This window comes from Salmo salar, chromosome 05 (assembly GCF_965601325.2).
Source record: "Salmo salar chromosome 05, fSalSal1, whole genome shotgun sequence".
NCBI lineage: Eukaryota > Metazoa > Chordata > Actinopteri > Salmoniformes > Salmonidae > Salmo > Salmo salar.
Window position 1 is genome coordinate 8473652 of NC_138295.1, and position 27542 is coordinate 8501193.

Below are 27542 nucleotides of genomic sequence, written 5' to 3' on the forward strand. Positions count from 1 at the left end.
TCAAAACCGTTGTTCATATTTTTTAAATTTTATTTCAGGTGGCAACTAGTGGTTGTGGCAATGCAAAACTGAAATAAAACCTTAAAACACATCTAAAATAATATGCCTAATCTGTAGGAGCCCACATCGTTGTCCTTATATACAGTGACTCATTAGTGGACAGAGTGACGTTTTTAAATATGCAACATTAATAAAAATGTGATTATAAAGTGATTATAAACGTTATTACAGGTTGCTAGATAAAAGGCTCCGTTTTTTCACCTACCCTCACCAGCAGACAATTAGACCAAAACAAACACATCATAAACATGACATATGATCATGTTGTTCATCTGTCAGTCTGACTAACTACGCGGCCATGTTGTGTTGTCTAGGACTACCGCACCTGATACCGGGACCTTGGTAACCGGACGCCTCTACCTATTTACCGTGCTGCACCACAGTGACTAGTGATGGGGTGTGAGAGCTTCAGAGGCAGGGGACTTTAGGACGACGTAGCGGTGGCAGAATCAACAGGACTAGTCTTACCTCTACCTTCAAATTAGTTTCTACTTGTTATTGGGACTTGAATTGTTACTGAATATCCCCTGGAAAGCACTTTGTGCTGACATCTACCATAACCATCGAACTCAGCACTGCAGTGGGAGCTAACAAAGCCAAAGGAAGATCTAATACAAAAGGAGATTACCAATTTCTGTCTGTTTTTGTCTCCTACTGATACATTTGTACCACATCACAAGTAGGGTACAAGAAGATGCCCGTTCAGATACCAGACGATACAGACTTTACCTCCTTCAAGGAACAATGTGAAAACCAGGAAGGATGGACAGCGCGCTACAACAAGGGAAACGTGACGGTGTGGTGCAGGGATGAAGAGTGTAAAACTATCCAGAAACTAAAGGCAAGTGTGTCGCTACTACAGATTCATTCCGGCACGTCTGGTGCTGTGCTTAAAGAGAAAGCACTGCACTGCGGAGAGGAGACTGGAAGTCAGGTTTCCAGGAGAAACCGAACTATTGTAGCGCTTCTCAAGATGAGTATAATTTTATTTTCAACTGAACAGGTTTGAATCTAACGTGTGGAATCATAATGATACTTTCCCTAACTTGAAAACCAATACGATCATCAATACATCCTGTATACAGCCGTATTCATGATATTGTGTCTGGAGTAGACTTGAGAAGTTCGACTTGAGATGTAGGTTTACCTTTGTGAATAACATGGCATTGAGTAATTCCCCTGTTCATACAAAGTTAATATTTTCTGATTAGATAGGTGACTAAGTACACCAGGGTTTAGGCTTCATAATACACTGGTGACTGATGACATAGTCAACCACAACTTATTATAATGTGTGCTGGTCTCTTAACCATATTAGTGGCACATAATGACAAATACTGTCAGTGTCTCAACATCACTTGGGATGCATCTCAATAGTCTACAGTAGACTTAGAGATCCCTGGAGCATTCTATTACCCATACTGCTGTGTTTCTCTTCTGTCCTCCCCTGGAGCATTCTATTACCCATACTGCTGTGGTTCTCTTCTGTCCTCCCCTGGAGCATTCTATTACCCATACTGCTGTGGTTCTCTTCTGTCCATACTGCTGTGGTTCTCTTCTGTCCTCCCCTGGAGCATTCTATTACCCATACTGCTGTGGTTCTCTTCTGTCCTCCCCTGGAGCATTCTATTACCCATACTGCTGTGTTTCTCTTCTGTCCTCCCCCTTAGAGACCCCTGGAGCATTCTATTACCCATACTGCTGTGTTTCTCTTCTGTCCGCCCCCTTAGAGACCCCTGGAGCATTCTATTACCCATACTGCTGTGTTTCTCTTCTGTCCTCCCCTGGAGCATTCTATTACCCATACTGCTGTGTTCCTCTTCTGTCCTCCCCTGGAGCATTCTATTACCCATACTGCTGTGTTTCTCTTCTGTCCTCCCCTGGAGCATTCTATTACCCATACTGCTGTGGTTCTCTTCTGTCCTCCCCTGGAGCATTCTATTACCCATACTGCTGTGTTTCTCTTCTGTCCTCCCCTGGAGCATTCTATTACCCATACTGCTGTGGTTCTCTTCTGTCCTCCCCTGGAGCATTCTATTACCCATACTGCTGTGTTTCTCTTCTGTCCTCCCCCTTAGAGACCCCTGGAGCATTCTATTACCCATACTGCTGTGTTTCTCTTCTGTCCTCCACCTTAGAGATCCCTGGAGCATTCTATTACCCATACTGCGGTGTTTCTCTTCTGTCCTCCCCTGGAGCATTCTATTACCCATACTGCTGTGTTTCTCTTCTGTCCTCCCCCTTAGAGACCCCTGGAGCATTCTATTACCCATACTGCTGTGGTTCTCTTCTGTCCTCCCCTGGAGCATTCTATTACCCATACTGCTGTGGTTCTCTTCTGTCCTCCCCCTTAGAGACCCCTGGAGCATTCTATTACCCATACTGCTGTGTTTCTCTTCTGTCCTCCCCCTTAGAGATCCCTGGAGCATTCTATTACCCATACTGCTGTGGTTCTCTTCTGTCCTCCCCTGGAGCATTCTATTACCCATACTGCTGTGTTTCTCTTCTGTCCTCCCCTGGAGCATTCTATTACCCATACTGCTGTGTTTCTCTTCTGTCCTCCCCTGGAGCATTCTATTACCCATACTGCTGTGTTTCTCTTCTGTCCTCCCCTGGAGCATTCTATTACCCATACTGCTGTGTTTCTCTTCTGTCCTCCCCCTTAGAGACCCCTGGAGCATTCTATTACCCATACTGCTGTGTTTCTCTTGTCCGCCCCCTTAGAGACCCCTGGAGCATTCTATTACCCATACTGCTGTGTTTCTCTTCTGTCCTCCCCTGGAGCATTCTATTACCCATACTGCTGTGTTTCTCTTCTGTCCTCCCCTGGAGCATTCTATTACCCATACTGCTGTGGTTCTCTTCTGTCCTCCCCTGGAGCATTCTATTACCCATACTGCTGTGTTTCTCTTCTGTCCTCCCCCTTAGAGACCCCTGGAGCATTCTATTACCCATACTGCTGTGTTTCTCTTCTGTCCTCCCCCTTAGAGACCCCTGGAGCATTCTATTACCCATACTGCTGTGGTTCTCTTCTGTCCTCCCCTGGAGCATTCTATTACCCATACTGGTGTGGTTCTCTTCTGTCCTCCCCTGGAGCATTCTATTACCCATACTGCTGTGTTTCTCTTGTCCGCCCCCTTAGAGACCCCTGGGGCGTTCTATTACCCATACTGCTGTGGTTCTCTTCTGTCCTCCCCTGGAGCATTCTATTACCCATACTGCTGTGTTTCTCTTCTGTCCTCCCCTGGAGCATTCTATTACCCATACTGCTGTGGTTCTCTTCTGTCCTCCCCTGGAGCATTCTATTACCCATACTGCTGTGTTTCTCTTCTGTCCTCCCCCTTAGAGACCCCTGGAGCATTCTATTACCCATACTGCTGTGTTTCTCTTCTGTCCTCCCCTTAGAGACCCCTGGAGCATTCTATTACCCATACTGCTGTGGTTCTCTTCTGTCCTCCCCTGGAGCATTCTATTACCCATACTGCTGTGGTTCTCTTCTGTCCTCCCCTGGAGCATTCTATTACCCATACTGCTGTGGTTCTCTTCTGTCCTCCCCTGGAGTATTCTATTACCCATACTGCTGTGTTTCTCTTCTGTCCTCCCCCTTAGAGATCCCTGGAGCATTCTATTACCCATACTGCTGTGTTTCTCTTCTGTCCTCCCCTGGAGCATTCTATTACCCATACTGCTGTGGTTCTCTTCTGTCCTCCCCTGGAGCATTCTATTACCCATACTGCTGTGTTTCTCTTCTGTCCTCCCCCTTAGAGACCCCTGGAGCATTCTATTACCCATACTGCTGTGTTTCTCTTCTGTCCGCCCCCTTAGAGACCCCTGGAGCATTCTATTACCCATACTGCTGTGTTCCTCTTCTGTCCTCCCCTGGAGCATTCTATTACCCATACTGCTGTGTTTCTCTTCTGTCCTCCCCTGGAGCATTCTATTACCCATACTGCTGTGGTTCTCTTCTGTCCTCCCCTGGAGCATTCTATTACCCATACTGCTGTGTTTCTCTTCTGTCCTCCCCCTTAGAGACCCCTGGAGCATTCTATTACCCATACTGCTGTGTTTCTCTTCTGTCCTCCCCCTTAGAGACCCATGGAGCATTCTATTACCCATACTGCTGTGGTTCTCTTCTGTCCTCCCCTGGAGCATTCGATTACCCATACTGCTGTGTTTCTCTTGTCCGCCCCCTTAGAGACCCCTGGAGCATTCTATTACCCATACTGCTGTGGTTCTCTTCTGTCCTCCCCTGGAGCATTCTATTACCCATACTGCTGTGTTCCTCTTCTGTCCTCCCCTGGAGCATTCTATTACCCATACTGCTGTGGTTCTCTTCTGTCCTCCCCTGGAGCATTCTATTACCCATACTGCTGTGTTTCTCTTGTCCGCCCCCTTAGACACCCCTGGGGCGTTCTATTACCCATACTGCTGTGGTTCTCTTCTGTCCTCCCCTGGAGCATTCTATTACCCATACTGCTGTGTTTCTCTTGTCCGCCCCCTTAGACACCCCTGGGGCGTTCTATTACCCATACTGCTGTGTTTCTCTTCTGTCCTCCCCTGGAGCATTCTATTACCCATACTGCTGTGTTTCTCTTCTGTCATCCCCCTTAGAGACCCCTGGAGCATTCTATTACCCATACTGCTGTGGTTCTCTTCTGTCCTCCCCTGGAGCATTCTATTACCCATACTGCTGTGGTTCTCTTCTGTCCTCCCCTGGAGCATTCTATTACCCATACTGCTGTGTTTCTCTTCTGTCATCCCCCTTAGAGACCCCTGGAGCATTCTATTACCCATACTGCTGTGGTTCTCTTCTGTCCTCCCCTCGAGCATTCTATTACCCATACTGCTGTGTCAGCTCTAATACACTCTCTCCTATACTGTAACACTCACTAGATAAATAACTGCTGAGGTTTCTCATCTTCTCATCTTGCAGCAAATGCTTGTTGATACGAGAGTAGTTTATTCAGTCTCAGAGCTTCATGTCTAGTGAATAGGGCTGACATGATGATGATGATGATGATGATGATGATGAGAGAGAGAGAGAGAGAGAGAGAGAGAGAGCTTATCAGAGAGAGAGAGCTTATTTATTAAAAGGAGAGCTTCCTCTCATTTATGATCATTTAGGACAGCAACATTATGCAGTACAATGTACCAAGAATGTTGCGGTTTCCGAAAGCATTGCCTACACTCGGAGAAAAAATGGTTCCAAAAAGGTTCTTCGGTTGTCTCCAAAGGAGAACCCTTTTTGGTTCCTTGTAGAATCGTTTTTCAGTTCCAGGTAGAACCCTGTTGGGTTCCATATAGAACCCTCTGTGGAAAGGGCCTCACATGGAACCCCAAAGGGTTCTACCTGGAACCAAATAGGGCTCTTCAAAGCGTTCTCTATGGGGACAGCCAAATAACCCTTTTAGGTTCTAGATAGCACCTTTTTGTCTAATTCTGTACTCATGTCCTAGAATACTCATCAGTTCCAGAGGATTCATTCATATTTCATGGAAGGTTTGTTATTGCACCATTGGATAGGAATTCAGGCGGATCCCAATTCTGCCCTACAGTATAGCAGTATAGCAGTATAGCTGTATAGTAGTAAAGTAGCATAGCAGTATAGTAGTATAGTAGTAAAGTAGCATAGCAGGATAGCAGTTTAGCAGCATAGCAGTATAGTAGCAGAGCAGTATAGTAGCATAGCAGTATAACAGTATAGTAGTATAGCAGGATAGTAGTATAGCAGTATAGTAGTATATTAGTATAGTATCATTACAGTATAACAGCATAGTAGTATAGCAATATACTAATACAGCAGTATAGTGGTATGGTAGTATAGTAGCCTAGCAGCATACCAATATAGCAGTATAGCAGCATTGTAGTATAGTAGTATAGTACTATAGTAGCATAGCAGTATAGCAGTGTAGTAGTATAGTAGTATATTAGTATAGTAATATAGCAGTGTAGCAGTATATTGGTATAGTAGCAAAGTAGTATAGTAGTATATTAGCATAGTAGTACAGCATTATAGTAGAATAGCAACATTTTAGTATATAAGTATGGTAGTATAGTTGCATAACAGTATAGTAGTATAGCAGTATATTGATATAGAAGTATATTAGTATAGTGGTATAGCAGCACTGTAGTATAGTAGTATATCAGTATATCAGTATATTAGTATAGTGGCATAGCAGTATAGTAGTATATTAGTACAGTAGTATAGTGGTATAATAGCATAGCAGAATAGCAATATATTAGTATGGTAGTATAGTAGCACAGCAGTATAGTAGTAATATAGTAGTATAGCAGTATATTAATATAGTGGTATGTTAAAATAGCAGTATAGTAGTGTAGCAGTATAGTAGTATAGCAGTATATCAATAAACCAGTATAGTAGTATAGCAGTATATTAATATAGCAGTATATCAATATAGCAGTAATTTAGCATAGTAGTAGCAGTATAGCAGTGCTGTACTATATTAGTATAGCAGTCTAGTAGTATAGTGGTACAACAGTATAGTAGTATGGTGGTATAGCAGTATAGTAGTATATATGTGTAGTAGTATAGTAGAATAGCAACATAGTACTGTAGTAGTATATTTGTATATTGGGATATTAATATAGTAGTATAGCAGCATAGTAGTATAGAAGTATAGCGGTATATTAGTACATCAGCATGGTAGTATAGAAGCATAGTACTGTTGTAGTATAGGACTATAGTATTATATTGGCATAGTGTTATAGTAGTATAGCAGGATAGTAGTATAGCAGTATAATAATATATTGGTATAGTATTAAACTAGTATAGCAATATGTCAATATAGCAGAATAGTAGTATAGTAGTATAGCGGCATAGTAGTATGTTAGTATAGTATTATTGTAGTATCGTAGTATAACAGTGCAGTAGTATAGCAGTATACGGATATAGCAGTATAGTAGTATAGTAGTATAGCAGAACATTGATATAGCAGTATAGTGGTATAGCAGTATACCATCATAGCAGCATAGTAGTATACTAGTATAGCAGTATATTAGTATATTAGTATGGCAGTACATTAACATAGTGGTATAGTAGTATAGCAGTACAGGACCATAGTAGTATATTGGCATAGCAGTATAGTAGGATAATAGTATAGCAGTATAGTAGTATACTAGTATAGTATTATAGTAGTGTTGCAGTATAGTAATATTGCAGAATAGTAGTATGGTAGTATAGTAGCATAGCAGGATGGTAGTATATCAGTATATTAATATAGCAATATAGCAGTATATTAATAAATCAGTATAGTAGTATGGTGGTATAGCGGTACAGCGGTATACCAACATAGCAGTAGGATAGTAGTATATTAGTATAGTAGTATAGCAATACATTAGTATATTTGTATGGTAGTATAGTAGCATAGTAGTATAGTAGTACAGCTGTATAGTAGTACAGCAGCATACTAATATAGCGGTATATTAATATTGCAGCATAGTAGTATAGTAGTATAGCAGTACCGCAGTATATTAGTATAGCAGTATAGTAGTATATCAGTATACCAGTATAGTGGTATAGAAGCATAATAGTATATTAGTATAGTAGCATAGCAGCATAGTAGTATTTCAGTATATCAGTATATCGGTATATTGGTATATTAGTATATGAGTATGGTAGTATAGTAGCGTAGTAGTATAATGGCAGAGTAGTATAGGAGCATAGAAGTGCATTGGCATAGCAGTATATTAGTACAGCAGTATATTAGTATAGCAGTATAGTAGTATAGCAGTATATTTTATAATATTATAGTAGTATAGTAGCATAGCAGCATAGTAGTATATTGGTATAGTAGTACACCAGTATAGTAGTATAGTGGTATAATAGTATAGGAGTGTCGTAGTGCATTGGCATAGCAGTATATTAGTACAGTAGTATAGTAGGATAGAAGTATAGCAGCATGTTAGTGTAGTATTATGGTAGTATAGCAGTATTTTAATATAGCAGTATAGCAGTATAGTAGGATAGCAGTATAGCGGTGTAGCAGTATATTAGTATAGTATTATTGTAGTATAGTAGTATATGTGTGTAGTATAGCGGTATACTAATATAGCGGTATTGTTGTATAGCACTATAGTAGTATAGCAATATACCAGTATAGCAGTATTGTAATGTAGTAGTATACTAGTATAGAGGTATATTAATGTAGCAGTAGTATTGTAGCATAGTAGTATAGCAGTATAATAGCATGGTAGCATAGTAGTATAGGAGTGTAGTAGTATATTGGCATAGCAGTATATTAGTATCATAGTATAGTAGGATAGTAGTATTGCAGTGTAGTAATATATTAGTATAGTGTTATAGTAGTTTAGCAGTATATTAATATAGTAGTATAGTAGTGTGGTAGTATAGTAGTGTAGTGGGATAGTAGTATAGTGGTATAGTAGTATATTAGTATATTATCATTGTAGTATAGCAGTATAACAGTATAGAAGTATAGCAGTATGTTAGTATAGCAGTATATTGACAGAGCAGTATAGTAGTATAGCAGTATACCACCATAGCAGTATAGTAGTATAGCAGTACTGTTGTATATTAGTATAGTAGTGTAGTATTATAGTGGTGTATTTGTGCCATAGTATAGCAGTATATTAGTATACTAGTATAGTAGCATAGTAACATAGTTGCATAGTCGTATAGTAGTATATTAGTGAAGTAATATAGTAGTATTGTAGCATAGTAGTATAGTAGCATAGCAGGATAGCAGTATAGCGGTATATCAATATAGCAGTATAGTAGTATAGTACCATAGTAGTACATTGGTATAGCAGTATAGTAGCATAGCAGTATATTAGTATGGTAGTATAGTAGTATTGTAGCATAGTGGCATAGTAGTATATCAGTGTAGCATTATATTGGTATACTAGCATAGTGGTATATTAGCATAGTAGAATAGTAGTATAGTAGTATAGCAGTATATTAGTATATTGGTATGGTAGCATAGTAGCACAGTAGTATAGTAGTATATGAGTATAGCCGTTTATTAGTAGTGTAGTTGTATAGTAGAATACTGGTATAGTGGTATAGTAGTATATTGGTTTAGCAGCATAGTAGTATAGTGGAATAGTAGTGTAGTGGTATTGTAGTATAGTAGCATAGCAGTATAGCAGTATAGCCTATGTTGACCTAATGTAGATGCATACTGTAACCAAGTAGGGTCCAAATAATTCATTCAGAAACAGAACCCACAACACACTAGACGACATTACGCAATATGTATTGTATACTTCTATATTATATAGTAGTCCTACAGTAGGTAAGACTCAATCATCTGACCATACCTCTGTAGCAGCCAGCTATACTGTAGTGCTAGGGTAAGACTAGGTCATCAGACAGTTTCTGTCTGTCAGAAAGGAAAGGCAGGCTGGGTCTCTGATGTGACGTCCACCCAGGAGAGGTCCTGAAAAATGAAGAGTGGAAAACTTTCGTAATGGCTAGCAGCTAGTAACGAGGAAACCCTATTCCCCCCTGCTGCCAGGCCAAGAGGGTAACAGCCCTTATTAAAGGAACTCCAGCTGATCCTGTCTGGAACCCAGATAAAGAGGAAAGACAAAAGAAACAGGAATGATGAATTGTTTAGAAGGATGAATGAGAAAACAAATGTTGACACCCAGAACAAACGTCAACAAAACAAGAGATGATGGCTAGATAGATCTCTCTTTATAGTACATGAATATTTCCTGGGGCAGTGATGCACTTCTTGCCTCCTGAATAATACAACATAGAGTTAGGTATTGACGACATTCCATTCAGAGGGACATAACCTAACCTAAGGAGGCAACCCAGGCAGTGGAAATGAGGAGTGACTAGGCCTTCTGTTAGAAGCCAGGCCCGGACGGGGGTTGGACAGGGGGATGTGATGGTGAATTATTAACTCAACCTAAGCGATCTACTGATTGAGTTACGTGGAGCCGTTTGCTACGTTGACCCGACACACGATATCTGATTGTGTCACACCTGGCATGCTATACAGAACTGTAGTCCCTGCACACTGATTAACCAAAGGCATCCTGTAAGATTTACAATGGAAGGAAGTGGAATCCTTACTCCGGTCTAGGCCTACCTAACCCCTCTTTACAGTTTTCCTATCCTGTACTTTACACCTCTATGATAATGGGTCAAATTGAATTGAATGAATCCACTCTTTGTCCTGTTGTTTCCACTTGAATCTTGACTCCTGTCTTTTCTTAATTATTTACTCACAAAGAGTCCAACATTTAATGAGCCGTTTGATCAGCCAAATAACCAGCGGTCCCCACTGAAGATGAGTTTCATAGAATCAAGCTCATTGATCACAGAAGAGACAAAATAAACATATTTACTTCAGCTATGAAGAGCGCCAGGAAAGTAAACTAAGTTGTGCATTATAATGCATTATGCACAGCTAATAAGGTGTTAGAAATGCGCTTATAATGCTTAATGAAGAGTGTATCCATACGAAGTGTTATGGGAAACTCCTGTTGCAGCCTCATGGTTAAATATAAACACTAAACTTCTGACCACTGGCTCCTCTCTCTCAGTCCTTCCTTCCTCTCCCAAACACAAGGAAAGGAAGGCTAGGGGCCACCATCATTAGAAAAGATCTGATCAAATAAGAGAAGAAAATATACATTTGTCTGGCCTCCCAAGTGGTGCAGCGGTCTGAGGTGTCACTACAGACCCGGGTTCGATCCCAGGCTGTGTCGCAGTCGGCCGCGACTGGGAGAACCATGAGGCGGTGCACAATTGGTCCAGCATCGTCCGGGTTAGGGGAGGGTTTGGTCCAGCATCGTCCGGGTTAGGGGAGGGTTTGGCCAGCCGTGATGTCCTTGTCCCATCGCGCTCTAGCTACTCCTAGTGGCAGGTAGGATGCATGCACGCTAACTTCGGTCACCAGCTGTACGGTGTTTCCTCCAACACATTGGTGTGGCCAGTGGTGTAAAGTACTTAAGTACAAATACTTCCAATTCGTTTTTAGGGTGTCTGTATTTTACTATTTATATGTTTTACAACTTTTACGTCACTACATTCCTAAAGAAAATGATGTACTTTTTACTCCATACATTTTCCCTGACACCCAAAAGTATTCGTTACTTTTGGAATGCTTAGCAGGACATAATTTTTTTCTAATTCACACAGTTATCAAGAGAACATCCCTGTCATCCCTAATGCTTCTGATCTGGTGGACTCATTATACACATGCTTTATTCATCTGAATGTTGGAGCGTGACCCTGCCTATCCGTAAATTAATAAAACAAGAAATTATGCCGTCTGGTTGGTTTTCTGAGGTCTTGGCTGATTTCTTTTGATTTTTCCATGTCAAGCAAAGAGGCACTTGAGTTTGAAGGTAGGCCTTGAAATACATCCACAAGAACACCTCCAATTGACCCAAATGATGTCAATTAGCCTATCTGTCACGATTGTGTGTAGAGAAGGACCAAGGCGCAGCGTGCTCTGAGTTCCACATTTTATTTTAGTGAAACTTTACAACCAACAACAAAAAAAGAAACAACCTACAAACCGTGACGACAGAGGTGCAACATGCACTGACTCAAAATAAGATCCCACAAACAACAGGTGGGAAAAGGCTGCCTAAATATGATCCCCAATCAGAGACAACGAGATACAGCTGCCTCTGATTGGGAACCATATCAGGCCAACATAGAAATACATAGAATAAAAAGGATCTCTAAGGTCAGGGCGTGACAGTACCCCCCCCCCCCAAAGGTGCGGACTCCGGCCGCAAAACCTGAGTCTATAGGGGAGGGTATAGGGGAAGGTCCTGGTGGGCATCTAGCCTCGGTGGCGGCTCCGGTTCGGGACGTAGACCCCGCTCCGATTGCGGATCCCTCCTCTTCCGTGGAACCGGACCGCGGATCGTCGCCGGAGGCTCTGGACCGTGAATCGTCGCCGGAGGAACTGGACCGTGGATCGTCACCGGAGGAACCGGACCGTGGATCGTCGCCGGAGGCACTGGACCGTGGATCGCCCCCGGGGACTCCGGACTGGGAGCCCTCGCTGAAGGCTCTGGACTGGGAACCCCCGCTGGAGGCTCTGGACTGGGAACCGTTGCTGGAGGCTCCGGACCTTGGATTGTCTCTGGAGGCTCCGGACCTTGGATCGTCTCTGGAGGCTCCGGGCCCTGGATCATCCCTGGAGGCTCCGTACCATGGATTGTCAGTAGAGGCTCCGTGCCATGGATCGTCACTAGAGGCTCTGAACCGTGGGCCGTCTCAGGAGGTTCCGGACCGTGGGCCGTCTCAGGAGGTTCCGGACCGTGGGCCGTCTCAGGAGGTTCCGGACCGTGGGCCGTCTCAGGAGGTTCCGGACCGTGGGCCGTCTCAAGAGGTTCCGGACCGTGGGCCGTCTCAGGAGGTTCCGGACCGTGGACCGTCATTGGAGGTTCCGGACTGTGGACCGTCGCTGGAGGTTCCGGACTGTGGACCGTCGCCGGAAGCTCTGGACTGGGAACTGTCGCCGGAAGCTCTGCACTGGGAACTGTCGCCGGATGCTCTGGACTATGAAGGTGCACTGGAGGCCTGATGCGTGGGGCTGGTACAGGTGACACCGGACTAGTGACACGCACTTCAGGGCAAGTGCGGGGAGGAGGCACAGGACGTACTGGAATGTGGAGGCGCACCGGAGGTCTGGAGCGTAGAGCCGGTGCAGGATGTACTGGACCGTAGAGGCGCACTGGAGGTCTGGAGCGTAGAGCTGGCACAACACGTCCTGGACAGACCTTCACACGGCAAGTGCGGGGGGCTGGCACAGGACACACTGGGCTGTGGAGGCGCACTGGAGACACGGTGTGTAGAACCGGCACACATTGTACCGGAACTGTGACACACACCTCAGGGCGAGTGTGTGGAGGAGACACAGGACGTACCGGACTGGGGAGGCGCACTGGAGGCCTGGTGCATATGACACCGGACTGGTGTCACGCTCCTCAGCACGCCCGCTCTGCAGCGCTCTCAACGCCAACACCTCTCTCCGGAATCTTTTGTCGAGTTCCTCACTCGACTCCCCGACTGGCTCTGGTTCACCCCTCGGCTCCGCCGACCAGTCTGTGTGCCCCTCCCCCCCAAAAAATTTGGGCTGTCTTTTGGGCTTGCGTCCTGGCCGCTCACCCTGGCGTCGTCGTCGTTCCTCCTTCGCTGCTTCCGCTTGTTTCCATGGCAGGCTTTTGTCTCCTGCCATTATTTCCTCCCAAGTCCAGGATGTCCTCCACTCCTGGCTTTCCTCCCAGGCCCAGGATCCCTGCTCCTCCTGGGCACGCTGCTTGGTCCGTTGGTGGTGGGATCTTCTGTCACTATTGTGTGTAGAGAAGGACCAATGCGCAGCGTGCTCTGAGTTCCACATTTTATTTTAGTGAAACTTTACAACCAACAAACCGTGACGACAGAGCTGCTACATGCACTGACTCAAAATAAGATCCCACAAACAACAGGTGGGAAAAGGCTGCCTAAATATGATCCCCAATCAGAGACAACAAGATACAGCTGCCTCTGATTGGGAACCATATCAGGCCAACATAGAAATACAAAGACAAGAGTACCCACCCTAATCACACCCTGACCTAACCAAAATAGAGAATAAAAAGGATCTCTAAGGTCAGGGCGTGACACTATCAGAAGCTTCTAAAGCCATGACATCATTTTCTGGAATTTTCCAAGCTGTTTAAAGGCACAGTCAACTTAGTGTATGTAAACTTCTGACCCACTGGAATTGTGATATAGTGAATTATACGTGAAATAATATGTCTGTAAACAATTGTTGGAAAAATTACTTGTGTCATGCACAAAGTAGATGGCCTAACCAACTTGCCAAAACTATAGTTTGTTAACAAGAAATTTGTGGAGTGGTTGAAAAACAAGTTTTAATGACTCCAACCTAAGTGTATGGAAACTTCCGACTTCAACTGTATATATACATTTGTCTTGGACATAAAAACACTCAAACCCAAACACAAGGAAAGGCTTGAAGACCCCCAGCTATCCCACGCTCCCATCCCACTCTGCTGCTGTGGCGCAGGCAGAACTGTATATATATCAGTCACTCAGTGATGCGTCAGAGATATGGGGCAAATCCACTTATTTGCTTGTTTACGTTGTAATATAATACACTGTGCTTGGCTTGTAGCTAGGCCTACTTTATCCATTTCAATATGATGTACACTATACTGTAAACAGTTTAATATGATGTACACTATACTGTACAGGGTTTAATATCATGTACACTATACTGTAAACAGTTTAATATGATGTACACTATACTGTAAACAGTTTAACATGATGTACACTATACTGTACAGGGTTTAATATAATGTGCACTATACTGTATAGAGTTTAATATGATGTACACTATACTGTATAGAGTTTAATATGATGTACACTATACTGTAAACAGTTTAACATGATGTACACTATACTGTAAACAGTTTAACATGATGTACACTATACTGTACAGGGTTTAATATCATGTACACTATACTGTATAGAGTTTAATATGATGTACACTATACTGTATATAGTTTAATATGTTGTACACTATACTGTATATAGTTTAATATGATGTACACTATACTGTACAGGGTTTAATATCATGTGCACTATACTGTATAGAGTTTAATATGATGTACACTATACTGTATAGAGTTTAATATGATGTACACTATGCTGTACAGGGTTTAATATGATGTACACTATACTGTATCCATTTTAATATGATGTACACTATACTGTAAACAGTTTAACATGATGTACACTATACTGTAAACAGTTTAACATGATGTACACTATACTGTAAACAGTTTAACATGATGTACACTATACTGTACAGGGTTTAATATCATGTACACTATACTGTATAGAGTTTAATATGATGTACACTATACTGTATATCGTTTAATATGTTGTACACTATACTGTATATAGTTTAATATGATGTACACTATACTGTATAGGGTTTAATATGATGTACACTATACTGTATAGAGTTTAATATGATGTACACTATACTGTATAGGGTTTAATATGATGTACACTATACTGTATAATGAGCATTAGGATGGATGTAATGTAAACAGAGAGCATTAGGATGGATGTAATGTAAACAGAGAGCATTAGGATGGATGTAATCTTATGTAATATCTCCAAGGCAACACTTCCTATAGTTTATTTTTAATTCAACTAATATATATCCTATGGTAAATGAATGTAGTTAGGTCCTGGTTTATTCCGTTGGTTCCATGTGGTCACACAGGAATTACAGTAATAGAATATATTCAACTTCCTCAACTTCAAATGTTGTTGTTATGGTGGTGTAATGTACTGTATTCCCACCTGGAGATCTTTTGAAATCTAGTTGATGAAGGTTTTCTGCACAGTGTAATCTTTACTGTAAAACACAGACTGATCTATTGGGAGCATTCCAACAGTGTTAACTGTAACATAAATCCTTCTAGAATCAAGCCTGTAGCAGGTTTTTGCGTCAGATCTATTTTTATGGCGTGCACTACTACATCGTTCTAAACTTCGTCGATACTAAAGACAGTTACAGCTTCAGAGGACCCAGTTCAGGGAAGTCGAATCAATCTCTGTTTTACCTTGTTATTCATAGCTAACCTAGTCCTATGTAATTACACAGTAATTAGCAGTAGCAGAACAGCAGGGACATAGAAATTACTACGTAATAACATGGTAACAAGGTTTAAGGTTATTACACAGATATATCTATCAATACATTTTTTAATATAATGTGTTGTTTAACTTATTGTTTCAGATGAGGATAGCGTGTAAGGACGTGACTGCTGAGACCCTTTACGACGTCCTTCATGACACCAGCTACCGGAAGAACTGGGACAGCAACATGATCGACACCCATGATATCGGCAGACTTACTGTCAACACAGACGTAGGATATTACTCCTGTGAGTTAGTTTCAGATGTAGGATATTACTCCTGAGAGTTAGTTTCAGACAGGATATTACTCCTGTGAGTTAGTTTCAGATGTAGGATATTACTCCTGAGAGTTAGTTTCAGACAGGATATTACTCCTGAGAGTTATTTTCAGACAGGATATTACTCCTGAGAGTTAGTTTCAGACAGGATATTACTCCTGAGAGTTAGTTTCAGATGTAGGATATTACTCCTGAGAGTTAGTTTCAGACAGGATATTACTCCCTAGAGTTAGTGTCAGACAGGATATTACTCCTGAGAGTTAGTTTCAGACAGGATATTACTCCTGAGAGTTATTTTCAGACAGGATATTACTCCTGAGAGTTAGTTTCAGACAGGATATTACTCCTGAGAGTTAGTTTCAGACAGGATATTACTCCTGAGAGTTAGTTTCAGACAGGATATTACTCCTGAGAGTTAGTTTCAGATGTAGGATATTACTCCTGAGAGTTAGTTTCAGACAGGATATTACTCCTGAGAGTTATTTTCAGACAGGATATTACTCCTGAGAGTTAGTTTCAGACAGGATATTACTCCTGAGAGTTATTTTCAGACAGGATATTACTCCTGAGAGTTAGTTTCAGACAGGATTTTACTCCTGAGAGTTAGTTTCAGACAGGATATTACTCCTGAGAGTTAGTTTCAGACAGGATATTACTCCTGAGAGTTAGTTTCAGACAGGATATTACTCCTGAGAGTTATTTTCAGACAGGATATTACTCCTGAGAGTTAGTTTCAGACAGGATATTACTCCTGAGAGTTAGTTTCAGATGTAGGATATTACTCCTGAGAGTTAGTTTCAGACAGGATATTACTCCTGAGAGTTAGTGTCAGACAGGATATTACTCCTGAGAGTTAGTTTCAGACAGGATATTACTCCTGAGAGTTATTTTCAGACAGGATATTACTCCTGAGAGTTAGTTTCAGACAGGATATTACTCCTGAGAGTTAGTTTCAGACAGGATATTACTCCTGAGAGTTAGTTTCAGATGTAGGATATTACTCCTGAGAGTTAGTTTCAGACAGGATATTACTCCTGAGAGTTAGTGTCAGACAGGATATTACTCCTGAGAGTTAGTTTCAGACAGGATATTACTCCTGAGAGTTATTTTCAGACAGGATATTACTCCTGAGAGTTAGTTTCAGACAGGATATTACTCCTGAGAGTTAGTTTCAGACAGGATATTACTCCTGAGAGTTAGTTTCAGACAGGATATTACTCCTGAGAGTTAGTTTCAGACAGGATATTACTCCTGACAGTTATTTTCAGACAGGATATTACTCCTGAGAGTTATTTTCAGACAGGATATTACTCCTGAGAGTTATTTTCAGACAGGATATTACTCCTGAGAGTTAGTTTCAGACAGGATATTACTCCTGAGAGTTAGTTTCAGACAGGATATTACTCCTGAGAGTTAGTTTCAGATGTAGGATATTACTCCTGAGAGTTAGTTTCAGACAGGATATTACTCCTGAGAGTTAGTGTCAGACAGGATATTACTCCTGAGAGTTAGTTTCAGACAGGATATTACTCCTGAGAGTTAGTGTCAGACAGGATATTACTCCTGAGAGTTAGTGTCAGACAGGATATTACTCCTGAGAGTTAGTTTCAGACAGGATATTACTCCTGAGTGTTAGTTTCAGACAGGATATTACTCCTGAGAGTTAGTTTCAGACAGGATATTACTCCTGAGATTTAGTTTCAGACAGGATATTACTCCTGAGAGTTAGTTTCAGATGTAGGATATTACTCCTGAGAGTTAGTTTCAGACAGGATATTACTCCTGAGAGTTAGTGTCAGACAGGATATTACTCCTGAGAGTTAGTTTCAGACAGGATATTACTCCTGAGAGTTAGTTTCAGACAGGATATTACTCCTGAGAGTTAGTTTCAGACAGGATATTACTCCTGAGAGTTAGTTTCAGACAGGATATTACTCCTGAGAGTTAGTTTCAGATGTAGGATATTACTCCTGAGAGTTAGTTTCAGACAGGATATTACTCCTGAGAGTTATTTTCAGACAGGATATTACTCCTGAGAGTTAGTTTCAGACAGGATATTACTCCTGTGAGTTAGTTTCAGACAGGATATTACTCCTGAGAGTTAGTTTCAGACAGGATATTACTCCTGTGAGTTAGTTTCAGACGGGATATTACTCCTGAGAGTTAGTTTCAGACGGGATATTACTCCTGAGAGTTAGTTTCAGACAGGATATTACTCCTGAGAGTTAGTTTCAGACAGGATATTACTCCTGTGAGTTAGTTTCAGATGTAGGATATTACTCCTGAGAGTTAGTTTCAGACAGGATATTACTCCTGAGAGTTAGTTTCAGACAGGATATTACTCCTGAGAGTTAGTTTCAGACAGGATATTACTCCTGTGAGTTAGTTTCAGATGTAGGATATTACTCCTGAGAGTTAGTTTCAGACAGGATATTACTCCTGAGAGTTATTTTCAGACAGGATATTACTCCCGAGAGTTAGTTTCAGACAGGATATTACTCCTGAGAGTTAGTTTCAGATGTAGGATATTACTCCTGAGAGTTATTTTCAGACAGGATTTTACTCCTGAGAGTTAGTTTCAGACAGGATATTACTCCTGAGAGTTAGTTTCAGACAGGATATTACTCCTGAGAGTTAGTGTCAGACAGGATATTACTCCTGAGAGTTAGTTTCAGATGTAGGATATTACCCCTGTGAGTTAGTTTCAGACAGGATATTACTCCTGAGAGTTAGTTTCAGATGTAGGATATTACTCCTGACAGTTAGTTTCAGACAGGATATTACTCCTGAGAGTTAGTTTCAGACAGGATATTACTCCTGAGAGTTAGTTTCAGACAGGATATTACTCCTGAGAGTTAGTTTCAGACAGGATATTACTCCTGAGAGTTAGTATCAGATGTAGGATATTACTCCTGTGAGTTAGTTTCAGACAGGATATTACTCCTGAGAGTTAGTTTCAGATGTAGGATATTACTCCTGAGAGTTATTTTCAGACAGGATATTACTCCTGAGAGTTAGTTTCAGACAGGATATTACTCCTGAGAGTTAGTTTCAGACAGGATATTACTCCTGAGAGTTAGTGTCAGACAGGATATTTCTCCTGAGAGTTAGTTTCAGATGTAGGATATTACTCCTGTGAGTTAGTTTCAGACAGGATATTACTCCTGAGAGTTAGTTTCAGATATAGGATATTACTCCTGACAGTTAGTTTCAGACAGGATATTACTCCTGAGAGTTAGTTTCAGACAGGATATTACTCCTGAGAGTTAGTTTCAGACAGGATATTACTCCTGAGAGTTAGTTTCAGACAGGATATTACTCCTGAGAGTTATTGTCAGATGTAGGATAGGGGGGCGGGGGGGGGAATATGAGGAAGAGCTGAAAGAGGAGGAGGGGAATATGAGGAAGAGCTGAAAGAGGAGGGGGAGGAGAAAGAGGAGAAGGGAGAGGAGGAAAAGAGGAAGGGGAGGAGGAAGAGGAGGAGGAGGATTCTGAACTGCTGAACGTGAACACCAGTCAGTATGAGTCAATATGCAACAGATGTAGTAGACTGAACCATGTTTCTCAAAGTGAAAGGTGTTTTTATGATTAGGCCTGCTGTAACCACATGTTGGAGATGAAAGGTACAGCAATCTAATCAGGCATAGAAATAGACTGTATAGACTGGGTTGTGAGGCAGTTTGTCACTGAGAATCATTGAGAACTCTAGAGAACTAGACAATAGAATGCTACTGTATGTGGACATTTGGACTCAGTGAAACATCTTCCACTGAAGTCATGTTGTCATTGTGTTTGTAGGGAAGTGCCCGAGCCCCCTGAAGAACAGGGACTTTATCACCATGAGATCATGGCTTCCTCTGGGCAACGACTACCTGATCATCAACTACTCTGTCAAACACCCGGTATGTACCTTTATCTACACACGGTGTTGCTTTGCTCTGAATATTATCAACCGTGGGGCTCCCGAGCGGCGCAGAGGTCTAAGGCACTGCATCTCAGTGCAAGAGGTGTCACTGCAGTCCCTGGTTTGAATCCAGGCTGTATCACATCCGGCCGTGATTAGGAGGCCCACCTAGTTATATAAAAACAACGTCACAATGGACGAGTGGCTGGACCTCTTTTTCATACAAGTAGGATTACAAAGATGATTTGACTTATCTAAAGTTGTACATGTCGTCTAGTGAATTTTGTACAATAGATAGATTCCATTAGTGCTGTTTGGCAGAGTCAGTGAGAAAGCTCTGCCAGAGGCCCAGTCTACTGTAGAAGTCAGATCAACATCTCTACATGACTCTGTGACTCAGAACAGAAGAAATCTGGTTTGTTAAACAGAAGAAATCTAAACATAATGTGAACAGCTGACTGCTTTCATGTGTTATGGTAATCCATGTATGAATAATACTTTCATTTGATTGGTCATTTGATTGGTCTTATTCCAGCAATATCCACCCAGAAAGGACTGTGTGAGAGCGGTGTCTCTGCTGACAGGCTACCTGATTCAGTCCAACGGAGCAAACTCCTCCACTCTCTATTACCTAACGCAGGTCGATCCCAAAGGTAAGCCTTTTAACTGGTTATATACAGCACTGTACATCTAAATGATTTACATAACATCATGTTTTGGTGTTTACAGTACAGCTGTAACGGCTGTCGTATAGATGGGACCAAAGGGCAGCGTGTATAGTGCTCATTATGATATTTATTAACTCGAAAAACACTAAAGACAAAATAACAAACGGCAAACGATCAGAATACAGTTCTGTCAGGTACAGAGAATAAACAGAAAATAACACAAACACAGGTGGGAAAAAACCCTACTTAAATATGATCTCCAATTAGAGGCAACGAGGACCAGCTGCCTCCAATTGGAGATCAATCCCCCCCCCAAAAAAACATAAAAATAGAAAAACTAGAACTTAAACATAGAAATAGAAAACATAGAAAACCACCCAAAACGCCCCTGTCACGCCCTGACCTACTCTACTATAGAAAATGACATCTTACAAGGGTCAGGACGTGACAACAGCTCTATGCTGGTCAACACCGGATCTGGATACAGTGCATCGCTGTCATAGGGTGCTATGAGAAAACTGCTCTGTCTGTTTGTGTACGTAACACCAGTCCTATTAGCTCAAACTCCCCTAGCTTCACTCCACACTGAGAGTCCTGTTGAAATACCTCTGTGTACACAGACACAGGTCTTAGGAAGGAATCAGGCAAACGATCAAACGCAACAAGATTATGTTTCATAAGTAACTTTTAAAAAATATATATATATATATATATATTAGGCCGATGATATGACCTGTGGCATATATCCTTCCTATCAAAGATATTTAAGGTGCTTTTAACGACCGTGCTCTAAAGAAGGCCATTACTGACAGAAAGCTTGCATCTGATCTCACATTGCATCTGATTAAAGTTTGGAGAGACTGTTTCACTATAGTATACAGTATGTCTTCTCTTGCACCTTTTGTAAACCCAATGTCAGAGTGCAGCAGATCAACACATTGTCTGAAAGGACTCTGTGTGCTCCATTGGAATTTAACAACACTTTTCATCATTGGACCTAGTTTATAATACAGCTTAACTCCAACCAAATGTCTGTCCTTGAGGGAGAAGATACTCAGTGTGTGTGTGTCCTTGAGGGAGAAGATACTCAGTGTGTGTGTGTGTCCTTGAGTGTGAAGATACTCAGTGTGCGTGTGTCCTTGAGTGTGAAGATACTCAGTGTGTGTGTGTCCTTGAGGGAGAAGATACTCAGTGAGTGTGTGTGTGTCCTTGAGGGTGAAGAGACTCAGTGAGTGTGTGTGTGTGTGTGTCCTTGAGTGTGAAGATACTCAGTGTGTGTGTGTCCTTGAGGGAGAAGAGACTCAGTGTGTGTGTGTGTGTGTGTCCTTGAGTGTGAAGAGACTCAGTGTGTGTGTGTGTCCTTGAGTGTGAAGCATCAGGAAGCCTTTGATGCCCCCTGCACCAGTTTAGCACCACTGCTGCTGAAGACATGTTTTCTGAATCTGCTGATGTCATCTGTTTTCTGTGCTGCTCCAAGCTACCCCATTGATAATAAATGCCTTCTGTTCCATTGATGTGTGTGTGTGTGTGTGTGTGTGTGTGTGTGTGTGTGTGTGTGTGTGTGTGTGTGTGTGTGTGTGTGTGTGTGTCCTTGAGTGTGAAGAGACTCGCTGTGTGTGTGCGTCTGTGTGTGTGCGTTGCTGCAAAGCTCATATTCATGGCATGGAATCCCCAGAAGCTATGAACAGCTGGAAAAGTATCGTCACACTTCTGTACTGTATACTGCCTTTACTGTAAACCAGGGGTCCTGTAGGAACTATACCTACTGTCTACTGTCCTTACTGTAAACCATAGGTCCTGTAGGAACTATATCTACTGTCTACTGTCCTTACTGTAAACCAGGAGTCCTATAGGAACTATACCTACTGTCTACTGTCTTTACTGTAAACCATAGGCCCTATAGGAACTATATCTACTGTCTACTGTCCTTACTGTAAACCAGGAGTCCTATAGGAACTATACCTACTGTCTATTGTCTTTACTGTAAACCATAGGTCCTGTAGGAACTATATCTACTGTCTACTGTCCTTACTGTAAACCATAGGTCCTGTAGGAACTATATATACTGTCTACTGTCCTTACTGTAAACCAGGGGTCCTGTAGGAACTATACCTACTGTCTACTGTCTTTACTGTAAACCATAGGTCCTGTAGGAACTATATCTACTGTCTACTGTCCTTACTGTAAACCATAGGTCCTGTAGGAACTATATCTACTGTCTACTGTCCTTACTGTAAACCATAGGTCCTGTAGGAACTATATCTACTGTCTACTGTCCTTACTGTAAATCATAGGTCCTATAGGAACTATATCTACTGTCTACTGTCCTTACTGTAAACCATAGGTCCTGTAGGAACTATATCTACTGTCTACTGTCCTTACTGTAAACCAGGGGTCCTGTAGGAACTATATACACTGTCTACTGACCTTACTGTAAACCATAGGTCCTATAGGAACTATATATAGTGTCTACTGTCCTTACTGTAAACCAGGGGTCCTGTAGGAACTATATATACTGTCTACTGTCCTTACTGTAAACCATAGGTCCTGTAGGAACTATATCTACTGTCTACTGTCCTTACTGTAAACCAGGGGTCCTGTAAGAACTATATCTACTGTCTACTGTCCTTACTGTAAACCATATGTCCTGTTGGAACTATATCTACTGTCTACTGTCCTTACTGTAAACCATAGGTCCTGTAGGAACTATATATACTGTCTACTGTCCTTACTGTAAATCAGGGGTCCTATAGGAACTATATATACTGTCTACTGTCCGTACTGTAAACCAGGGGTCCTGTAGGAACTATATCTACTGTCTACTGTCTTTACTGTAAACCATAGGTCCTATAGGAACTATATATACTGTCTACTGTCCTTACTGTAAACCAGGGGTCCTGTAGGAACTATATCTACTGTCTACTGTCCTTACTGTAAACCAGGGGTCCTATAGGAACTATACCTACTGTCTACTGTCCTTACTGTAAACCAGGAGTCCTATAGGAACTATATCTACTGTCTACTGTCCTTACTGTAAACCAGGGGTCCTATAGGAACTATATCTACTGTCTACTGTCTTTACTGTAAACCATGAGTCCTGCAGAAACTAAATCTACTATATACTGTCCTTACTGTAAACCAGGGGTCCTGTAGGAACTAAATCTACTGTCTACTGTCCTTACTGTAAACCAGGGGTCCTGTAGGAACTATATCTACTGTCTACTGTCCTTACTGTAAACCAGGGGTCCTGCAGGAACTAAATCTACTGTCTACTGTCCTTACTGTAAACCAGGGGTACTGTAGGAACTAAATCTACTGTATACTGTCCTTACTGTAAACCAGGGGTCCTGTAGGAACTATACCTACTGTATACTGTCCTTACTGTAAACCAGGGGTCCTGTAGGATCTAAATCTACTGTATACTGTCCGTACTGTAAACCAGGGGTCCTGTAGGAACTAAATCTACTGTATACTGTCCTTACTGTAAACCAGGGGTCCTGTAGGAACTATATCTACTGTATACTGTCCTTACTGTAAACCAGGGGTCCTGTAGGAACTATATCTACTGTCTACTGTCCTTACTGTAAACCAGGGGTCCTGTAGGAACTATATCTACTGTCTACTGTCCTTACTGTAAACCAGGGGTCCTGTAGGAACTAAATCTACTGTATACTGTCCTTACTGTAAACCAGGGGTCCTGTAGGAACTATATCTACTGTATACTGTCCTTACTGTAAACCAGGGGTCCTGTAGGAACTATATCTACTGTATACTGTCCTTACTGTAAACCAGGGGTCCTGTAGGAACTATATCTACTGTCTACTGTCCTTACTGTAAACCAGGGGTCCTGTAGGAACTATATCTACTGTATACTGTCCTTACTGTAAACCAGGGGTCCCGCATGAACTATATCAACAGGAAGCAGTGTGTTTTTTTTAAGGAGTGAAAAACACATTTTTGCTAGTATTGTATTTGCTATCATAGGCCTGCCTACTAGAAATACTTGAGGAGTATTGTATTGGTGTTGTACCTTCATGTTTTTTCTTTGGACTGCAGGTTCGCTTCCCAAGTGGGTGGTGAACAGAGCGTCTCAGTTCGTAGCACCAAAGGTAATATTATCAATCTGGACCATCTGATAATCAATCTGGTCCATCTGTCAGTGTATTATGTCTGTTTGTAACGGTGGGTTTATATGTGAAAATGTGGTCGTTTTAAAACATTGGATTTAAATGTTTAAAGAAGATTAGTTGAAATGAGGACGAAAAGAGATCCTAATAAAATAAAATCTGTTTTAGAAATGTAGTATCTTGAAAGCGAGAACTAGAGAGATTGTTCCTAACACATCCCATGGGGTAGTCTATATTATCCATCTCTGGTTTGGGAAAGAGAGAAATTATTGTATATCTCTGCCTCCATCTATTGGTTTCAGGAAGTACATGCATTTCCCAAAGATGTTTTGACTGTTTTGATTCCAAAATCGCTAATCGTGGACACCATTAAAAGTAATACCGTGCTGTTATAACTCATTATTACACATTTAACAACTATTTATAAACACATCATTTACAGTTTATTGCTTACTTATAAAACCCTTCAAAACATGTCTGCATGGCTTATCTAATAGGCTCTTAATTAACATATTCATTTAGAATCTAAATTTCTGCTCCTTCCCCCTAGGCCATGAAGAAGATCTACAAGGCCTGTCAAAAGTATCCAGAGTGGAAGAGGAAGCACAACCCTAACCTGAAGCCCTGGATTTATCCGGAGCAGAACACCTTAGCGTGTATTAACGTGTCTGACCTTGTACTACAGAGAGCCGACTCACTGGAGAACATCGATGAGAGCCGGCTAACGGAGGAGAAACAAGCACAACATCACAGCGATGACGAAGAGACCTAGGCTTACTCTGAGTGAAGACACTGTTTGTTTCTGATTGTGTGGCTGTGTTTAAAATGGCACCCTATTCCCTATATAGTGTATTACTTTTGTGCAGGGCCCATTAGGCTCTGGTCAAAAGTAGTGCACTACTACCTATAGGGCTCTGGTCAAAAGTGTTGCACTATATAGGAAATAGGGTGCCATTTGGGACACAAACTCTGTGTTGAGTTTGGTGTGTGTGTGTGAGTGTGTGTGTGTGAGTGTGTGTGTGTGTGTGTGTGTGAGTGTGTGTGAGTGTGAGTGTGAGTGTGTGTGTGTGTGTGTGTGTGTGTGTGTGTGTGTGTGTGTGTGTGTGTGTGAGTGTGTGTGTGTGTGAGTGTGTGTGAGTGTGTGTGAGTGTGTGTGAGTGTGTGTGTGTGTGTGTGTGTGTGTGTGTGTGTGTGTGTGTGTGAGTGTGAGTGAGTGAGTGAGTGAGTGAGTGAGTGAGTGAGTGAGTGTGTGTGTGTGTGTGTGTGAGTGTGTGTGTGTGTGTGAGTGTGAGAGTGTGTGTGTGTGTGAGAGAGTGTGTGTGTGTGTGTGTGTGTGTGTGTGTGTGTGTGTGTGTGTGTGTGTGTGTGTGTGTGTGTACAGTACAAATAATGTACATGTATGATAGACTATCATTTTGACCTGCAAATTTGCCTTGTTGCATTTAGTTGCTAATTTATCTATAACTTAATAAATCAGAAGGGTTTAACAGGGTATTTTCATATAGCATGACAAATTAGGGAAAAAATCGGACATATTCTTTTAAAAAATGGACGACGTATTTACGGTGCTATCGTTCAATTAAATAGTATAATATCTCATTGACAGTAATAATAGAGTAAACCTTTGAGTAAAACTTTGTGTCTCTTTAAAAAAAAACGAATTTGAAGACAATATTTCAAGACCCTATTCACGTTTGATTTGACTAAGTTTTAATTTGGCTCCTGAGGGGATACAGCGGTCCAAGGCACTGCATCTCAGTACAAGAGGCTTCACTGCACAAATCCAGGCTTCATCCCATTCGGCTGTGATTGGGAGTCCCATAGGGCGGCACCCAACATCGCCCGGGGTAGGTCGTCATTGTAAATAATAATTTGATTTGAACTGACTTTCCTGGTTAAATAAAAAACAAAACAGAAAAATACAGTAGCCTTTACCAATACAGGCAGCCTACTACAGTATATTTCCAGGTCTCTAGTGCCTCCCAGTGGCAGTAATATGTCATAACATTTCCTCATCCCCCAGTGTTCCGGAAGCCATGAGCTGTTAGAACAATGGAATGTCAAGTTTGTTAGGAAGTGAATTAGCATAATGCACCAAGACATGTGTGCTTTTGTACAGTGAATGGCCCACTGAGGCTCCTAATGAGAGTCACGGGGGAGGAGAGATGGCAGCATAACCTGTTTGGAATCATTATCATCAGTCATAATCTGTTATAGTTTTTTATCACTTTAGGGGTCATGAAGCATGTTTAGTTGTTAAAAGGTCATTACATCACTTATACTTTGGTGTTGCCTGTTCTGACTGAATATCAAAGATTATGTCTTTATTAATTAATAAAGTTATTATTAGGCATGTGTTTTCATTTAGTTCAAACTGTCTTTTGGTAGTATTTTCTGACATGTTTCCAAAATGGAGCGGCATCATGTTCATACCAACGCACATGTTAAATAAAGAGAAGCTGTCTCCTGATTTTAACACCTTCGCGGCTGATGTTCTTGATTCTTAAATTCTAAGTACAAGTTCCCATTTCGACCTCCATGTTTGTTTTTCTCCGTCAATAAGGAACGTTTATGTGTGACTGTATCCTTTTTCAGACTTAAAAATGCAGCTGGGAGCCAATTCTCAGAATCTGTATTGTCTCAGGCACTTCCTTTTTCCCCAAGGCTACTTCCTGTCACGCTTCCTGTCCGCATCAGTCAGATTGTTTTTTGAGGGAAAGGAAACGCCACTAGTGTCTAGATTTCTCACACGGCACAAAAGCTTCTCGTTGTTTTCAGAACTCACAATTCATTGCTTTGTCTACCATAAAACGTCTTCCATTTTGA

General features: G+C 41.6%; 1 protein-coding gene across 1 annotated transcript; it reads left to right on the forward strand.

Moving 5' to 3' along the window:
* Positions 1–374: 374 nt before the first annotated feature.
* LOC106604145 (START domain-containing protein 10) lies at positions 375–27192 on the forward strand. Its single transcript, XM_014198551.3, has 6 exons — positions 375–901; positions 15840–15987; positions 19816–19919; positions 20457–20574; positions 24646–24698; positions 25267–27192. The coding sequence occupies exons 1-6, from the start codon at positions 755–757 to the stop codon at positions 25486–25488; spliced, it is 792 nt and encodes a 263-aa protein (XP_014054026.1). The 5' UTR covers positions 375–754; the 3' UTR covers positions 25489–27192.
* Positions 27193–27542: the final 350 nt, after the last annotated feature.

Coding starts and splice junctions, on each gene's coding strand:
- LOC106604145 (XM_014198551.3), top strand. CDS start 755: ATGCCCGTTCAGATACCAGACGATACAGACTTTACCTCCTTCAAGGAA. Junction 15,988..19,815: donor AGACGTAGGATATTACTCCT/GTGAGTTAGTTT, acceptor TTGTGTTTGTAG/GGAAGTGCCCGAGCCCCCTG. Junction 20,575..24,645: donor AACGCAGGTCGATCCCAAAG/GTAAGCCTTTTA, acceptor TTTGGACTGCAG/GTTCGCTTCCCAAGTGGGTG.